The 7,560-nt window shown below is 35.2% G+C and overlaps 1 protein-coding gene across 1 annotated transcript; it reads left to right on the forward strand.

Annotated features, from left to right (window-relative positions):
- Window positions 1-5,978: 5,978 nt before the first annotated feature.
- Window positions 5,979-7,006, forward strand: EJ05DRAFT_490206 (uncharacterized protein; the record flags this gene model as incomplete). Its single annotated transcript, XM_033745857.1, has 2 exons — window positions 5,979-6,625; window positions 6,727-7,006. The coding sequence occupies 2 exons, from the start codon at window positions 5,979-5,981 to the stop codon at window positions 7,004-7,006; spliced, it is 927 nt and encodes a 308-aa protein (XP_033595973.1).
- Window positions 7,007-7,560: the final 554 nt, after the last annotated feature.

Below are 7,560 nucleotides of genomic sequence, written 5' to 3' on the forward strand. Positions count from 1 at the left end.
ATATATTAGTAAAGAAAGTTATAAGTATAAAAGAAAGCGCTATAGATCTACCGTAGTTATTAAGGTAGGAATAATAATTAGACGCGATCTACTTCTAAGGCCGACTCTACGTACTAGAAGACGGCTTATAAATTAATATTTTAAGGGAATAGCACGATTACGCGTTAGTAGGGCACTTTAGTATTATAAGAACGGTTAATTTAATCTAAAGGATATATAACTAGCCGGGTCTTTATAAATATATAAAAGACTATATAAAAACGTATAACGTTTACTAGTATACGAAAGTATATAGACACTTACTATATAGTAAATTAAGGCTATTACCTATACTAAAGAAGGCATAGAAGGAATTATCGATAGATTTTATTATAGATCTACCCCTAAGTAAGTATTCTAGATATATTTATAATAGTTTACTTATAGTTTTAGATAGATTTATAAAGATATTATACTATATCTCTATAAGGAAGATAATCTAAGTACTAGATCTTATAGATATACTACTCCGTAATATAGTTCGGCTCTATAGTATACTAAATAGTATAGTTTCGGATAGAGGCCTATAGATAACGTCTAAATTTTAGAAGGATTTCTACTATACGCTAGGAATTAAGCGGAAACTTAGTACTATATTCTATCTATAAATAGATAGGTAGACGGAGCGGTAGAATTAGATAGTCGAGGCGTATTTATACGTATATTATAACTATAAGTAGAATAACTAGATAAGGTTAGTTTATATTGCGGAATTCGCGTATAATAATAGCTAATATATATTAACCTACGTAAGTCTATTTAAAGTAAACTTCGGTTAGAACTATAATATATAGTTCTTAGGGACTTAGTTTAAAGTAGAATAACCTAATATTAAAGTAATAGAAATTACTATAGAACTATTCTAAACGTAAAGAAGTATTATAAAGTTACTATAAGATACTACGGATTATAGTAAATCGCACTATAATAAGGGTAGAAAACCTATAATCTTTAATATTAGGGATAAAGTTTTACTAAATAGTAAGAATATTTATAGTATTAGGCTAAAGAAGAAGCTTAACTATATAATAGTAGGTCTATATAAGATTACTCGTGTAATTAATAACTAGGTATATAAATTATAACTTCCTTCTATATTAAAGATATATAATATATTCTATATTATACTTCTTAAGCTATTTTATACCTTATCGTTACCGGATTATTCTAAATAGATACTATATAAAGTAGTTATATAAGAAGGTATAGATATCTATAAAGTTAAGTAGATACTTAGCTAGTAACACGCCGAAGATAGTACGTGGCTATATAAGATTTATTAGAAAGAATATAATTCTAATAAAAATACTTAGGAATCTATAATAAATATTAGTAAAGTAGTAATATTAGTATATAAGTAGCGATTAGTAAAGGAAGCCGCGGAATTATAGAGAATTATACTAAAGTATAGTAATTTAACATTTTTTAGTATAGTTTAGTACTAAGGACGGCCGCCTAAAAGGAAGAAGGTAAAAGAGATATAGATCTTTAAAACATTCTAAGGAATTAAGGAACTTCCTTAGAAAGTTTAAACTTAGAACTTTAAAAAATTTAACTAAAAAAGAGACTTAGAAAAATAATTTACTAAGAGAAATGGACATTAAAAATCGGTGCCGATCGGTATAGATTAGTATAGATTACTAAAGAGATTAAAGAAGTTATTATTAAAGAAAGATAAAATTAAGAAAGCTAAAAGAAAATATAAAGATCTATATAGATCTATATAAACTCGTACTAATCTATCTAGAAGAAGTAAGATTACTTTAAAATTAAAACTAAAAAACTAAAAACGCTAGATAAAAGAGATATATTAGTACTAATTAGTATAGATCTAAACCGATTAAGTCGGAGTAGAAGTAGAAGTACTAATTACTACGATAGTTATATCTAATTCCTTTCGCTAGTTCTTATTTAGTATAGTATAGAGCTTTATAATATAAGTCTCTAGCCTTTTATTCCGACGCTATAAATTCTATATAGCGCGCCTTATAGCTATAAACTCCTCTATAGAAACCTACGGAGTAGCGGGACCCGGGATAGAGAGGGATAGACTAGCGCGGGTACGCTAAGAATTATATAAATTAGTAAAAAGATTTAACGATTAGTATAGAACTATATACCTTTAGTATAGAAACTTCTAGATTAGAGCTATCTTCCCTAATTTTACGGCTCTTTAGCACGCGTGAGAAAGGAACCTTAGCCTTTTTACTAGAACCTTTTCTAGGAATTTTATATTACCGGTATATAGAAAGAAGTCCGAAGTAATAGAGATTTTAGTACTATTATAGAGATTAATATATATTAGTAAGAATCTATAATAATTTAAGAAAAATAATAATACCTAGTAATCGCGGTAATAATAGCTATAGTAGATTCTAATAAATCCTTACAGATCTTATTAGAATCGTACTCCTAGGCGTAACCCTTACCTTAGATATATAGCTTATAGAAAGCCTTCTCTAAGGCATTATAATTAGTAGTACTATACTCCTTATTAGTAGGGGTTACTAGAGGCCTAGTAGTAATCTATACTAATATAAGTAAATCTATATAAAGTTCTTCGAACTTACTTAAATATCTATAAATAATAATACTTCTTAGTTATATAAGTACTATATATTATAGATTTAGTACTACTATAAGTAATATATAATAGAAAGCGATAACTATAATAATATATAGCTAGATTATTAGAGCCCGGCCTAGGTCGGGGTAGATTAATAGCTTTTAATATATTAGTAACGTATATAAGATAGGGATTATTTAAAGATATCTATTTCTATACTAATTACTTTAGAGTATTAAGATTTTAGGAAACTATATTATAATTATTACTAATTTATATAGATTATTATAAATTATACTATTACTAGCTAAGGATAGTATAAAAATTAGTAAATTATATAAATCGTACTAAATTATAGTAAATCTATATAAATCTATATCTATAAGGATCGGGTGATATACCTAATAATCTAAAAAACTCTATAAAGAGTTAAGAAGTTTTTTAAAGAAAGGAATATTTCTAAGAAAAGATTTTAATATAGGTAGTACCCGGGCTTATCTAATTATATTACATAATATACTAGGCCTAATTAGGTAATCTCACCTATATAAGAAGTTAGAATAGATAAAATCTAGTTTATTAGGAAAACGCTTATATAAATCTTAGATTAGTAAATATTAGTAAATATCTAAGATGAAGCGTAGAGAACGACTAAGGTCTTACGAGACTTAGGATAGGGATATAGAGATAGATAATAATCTAGGTCGCTAAGGGTAGCTTCCTAGAGAGAAGGGATAATTATTAGAACTTAGCCTTAGGTAGAACCTAATCTATATATATCTTAGCTAATAGAGTTAGGAGGTGACGTAAAGGGCGGTAAATAGTTACGTGCTAGATAGATTAGTATCTCTTTATATATATACTCTCGGATTCCTACCGAAAGGGTTCGGTAGTAATTCGTTCTATAATAGAATATACCCTATTATTCTATCTAACTATACTACTATCTAATAACTCTATTCTTATACTAGGCTATTATTTTAAGTCTTAAGCTTAGCTATACGCGTCTCTAATTATCTAATATTAGCTATTAGCTATTCTATAGACTATACTTATAAGAATAGTAGATCTTAAGCCTTATTTAATAGCTTACTATTAGATTAGAGTACCTCTACTCTATAGTATATATCTTAAGAGCTATAAGATATATTAGCTAGATCCCGTTACTATATAGATAGAGATAGAGTCCTTAGGTACTTACCTAAATTAGATAATATAAAAGAACTATTTATCCCTTTTAAGCGATTAAACGGGTATAGCTCTATAGCTCTCTATCCTTCTATAATCTAAGATAGTTATAGCTATTATTTCTAAGTCTTATAGTAGTACTTAATAAATTAAAGCTTCTTTAGTAGAGCCTTATTATTAAGATATATTAATTTATTAAGAAGATTACGATATTTCCTCTTTAGGCTAGAAAAATAACCTAAGTTAAGTAGCTATAGTATATAGCTAGTATAAGTAGGTAAATAGACTATATAGATTCTATTTACCTAGTATATATACGCGAAGTTAATCTCTATATAGCTTCTATAGCTATTAACTAATAGAAGTCTTTACTTTTCTTCTAGAATCTTTATCTCTAGTATAAATATACTCTATAGCTACTTTAGAGTAATCTAATTTAACGTCTAACTATATAGAGATACTATATATATCTAATTAGAAGGATTATCTAGGAACTAGGTAGTCTAAATTATCTTCCCTTTAAATATAATTATAGAATAAAGCTTCTATTCTATTATAGATATATACTCTATAATTAAGGTCTATTTACGATTAGTAGGACCCTAAATATATATATTTTTATACTTAGAATTAACTTCTATCTCTTCTACACGGTACTAACTAGTTATAACCCCTTAGACTATATCTTATTTATCTATATTCTAATAGTAATTAGGCGGGATATTAAATTTAGAGTAGATCTAATTATATAATATATAGAACGCGTTAATTATATTATAGATAGCGGCCTATATCTATTCCTTATTAAGGGCCTTACTAAGGAGTATTTTAATACGTATATTCTATATTAGGAACTTTATAATCTATCTCTTACCTAATTTAACTATTTCTCCGGATATAGCCGCGATTTTAATTACTATATTATAGATAATTACGTAGCTTAGGGCTATCTATACCTAATCTAAGTAGATTATCTAATTATATAGGTCCTTCTCTTAATTAGGAGATAGTATTTAAAGATAATAATTAGCTACTTAGCGCGAGCCTTACTATCTATTAAGGCGTTTTTAAAGAGTAGAGTATAGGATACTATAGGCGGTAGTAATGGCCCGGATCAATATATAGAGATAACGATAGTAATAGTAAATAGCTATTAAGAGATTATCTTCTAAATAAGGTATTATAAGAAGGTAGAGGAGGCGTGGTTATTAAGTATTTTAAGATTAAAGATTGAGTACGCGTGTAGACGCGTACTCAAATCACGTGGTTCATTAGTGGGTTGGCTCATTAGTGGGTACGTCAACTTATGTCGCGTCACGAACCAGCTATCTGAATGCTTCCATCAACACCCAACCCATAATATCCTAACCCTTCGCGCCTTGTTACTAACCGCTATCGCTTCTTTACCCAATCAGTGAACTCTGTATTACCTGTTCTCTTCAGCGCGACTCGGGCCGCCTAGCATCCTACGCACTGATGAAATCCGATGCGATGAACGAGATCTGCCATCACGATGAACGAGATCTGCCATCACGATGAACGAGATCTGCCATCACGATGGACAACATAGGCCTTGCCGATTGAGGCTCAAATTAGCTGCTCACACGGTGCCCTCAGAGAAGCGACGGACCGAGAGTCATGTCCGGTGATTAGTGGATCTCACTTGAACAACCTTGCGGGAGGATGGAGCCGCTGCTTTTCCCACGCCATACAGGAGTGATTTGCACCTTTCAGATGGTTAGCCAAAGATCTTGGCTCTTGTCGTTCGTAGGATTCATCAGCCTTAGATGTACTAATCCTAAGTTGATATCTCTAGAGGTATGTTGTACTACACGCCTTTTATTTTTCAGTGATGATATGCATCCCAGCGGCTACTCTACGACCCTTCCGTTGATCGGTTCACTTCAGCCCTGAGTTCATTGACGAGTAGCATGGATCTATAGCTAAACGGCTCAATGCCTGATTCACGAGGGCGACGTAGTATCTTCAAACATAGACCCCTTGGCGCCGCCCTTTAAGCCTGTTGCATACTCTTCACTCTAATCTGCCCGCTGCTCGAAATGTGCATACACCAAAACCAACCTCAGGGATATTAGATCCAACTGGATATATCTACTCAGCATGTCTCATTGAGTGTTCACACGGCGATCCTCGCTCTATATCTGAATCCTGAGAAGTTAGTGCTATGGAGTACTACGACTTCAAAGATACCGAAACGCACTGGTCCCTGTCTTCAGCTTCAACCTCATCACCTGTTTTGGCAGATCAAGTCTCGACAGTCGACTTTTCCGACTATCTTAAAGTACCTGGAGAAGACCTATACATCCGTCCAGCCTCCCGCATCTCGACTCCTCGCGCGGCAGATACTCTCTCATCACCAGAATCCAACTCGGACAATCCAGCACCTCTCCAACCCAAGAGACAAAGCCAACACCCTCCCCACCAAACCCGCTCATCCTCCTCCCCATCACCATCCTGGTTCAACCATCTCCGCCCAAAAGCATACCTCCCCCTCCCAACACCCTCAAACATGACAGGCGCAACGCCCGTAAGTCGATTCCCCACGAGTAGACAAGCCATATATCCACCAAATCCTGACATTCCCACATTCCCAAAAACCCAGTCCGAAGTCGACCAACTCGTCCACTCCCTCCGCACCCACCGCGTAAACACCCTCGTCGAGCTCCGCCGCATCGAAAAGGTCTTCGCAAGCCTCTCCGGCCACGCCGCCGCCGACGTCGGCCAGTCCATGACAGCCGCCTGGTCGCACTACGTCAACTCGCACGCCCTCCTCTCCGAGCTGCGCGCCATTACCAAAAACTACCCCTTTAGGTAAATTATGCTTCCTCCCCCTCTCCGCTCTATCCCTTTCTCCATCCATCCATCCATCCATCCATCCAACGACTCTAACCACCACCAACCCACAAAAACAGCTCCGCCGCCATCGAAGACGCAAAACGCCGCGTCTACGCCGACCCCCAGAGCAATCGCAGCTGGAACTTCTGCTGGCTTGTCCTGCACAAGATTCAGGCTGACCAGCTTGTCCCGCTGTATGCCCATGCCCAGGCTGCTGATCCGGCCATGTGGGGCGGCGGAAGCAATGTGGTGCCGGAGCCGGAGCATGTGCAGAGGCTGGCGGCGGCGTTTATGGCGGAGTGGAATTGGGCGGTTAGTTCGTTGTTGAGGTGTTGGGATAGGGCACCTGTGAGGTGAGGGAATGGAGAAGGGGGGGTTGTGAGGCAGGGTTGATAGATCACGACTGCGCTGGGCGTGGGATCGTGGGGTTCAGCGAAGTGCTGTTTTCTTATATCTCGTATAGATAGCTTTATCTTCAGTATTTCATGATCTGTGCTTCATCACCTTCCTTTCGTCACTCTTTCATACTCTTACCCCCTACATTATATATAAACCACGACAACCCAACCCCCTCCACAACTCATACGGCAAGACCAAATCCCCTACGACTCCAAGCCCAATGTACAAAAAGGTATTAAGTAAGATAGAGTAAGATGAAATAACAAAACAGTATGTTCATGAATGGGCGTTGATCACATGCTGCGCAAAGACCTTAGGAATCGTATCATTGGGCGTGTCGTAGTGGAAGGCTGAGGGTTGAATGTGAATGGGAAAGGCTGGTTTGTGCTGCTGTGTGCTGCTGTTTTGGTGTTTAGAGGTGTGTTTTGGTGTGTTTTGGTGTGTTTTGGTGTGTTTTGGTGTGTTTTGGTGTGTTTTGGTGTGTTTTGGTGTGTTTTGGTGTGTTTTGGTGT

This window comes from Pseudovirgaria hyperparasitica, assembly GCF_010093815.1.
Source record: "Pseudovirgaria hyperparasitica strain CBS 121739 unplaced genomic scaffold EJ05scaffold_20, whole genome shotgun sequence".
Classification (NCBI taxonomy): Eukaryota; Fungi; Ascomycota; class Dothideomycetes; order Acrospermales; family Acrospermaceae; genus Pseudovirgaria; species Pseudovirgaria hyperparasitica.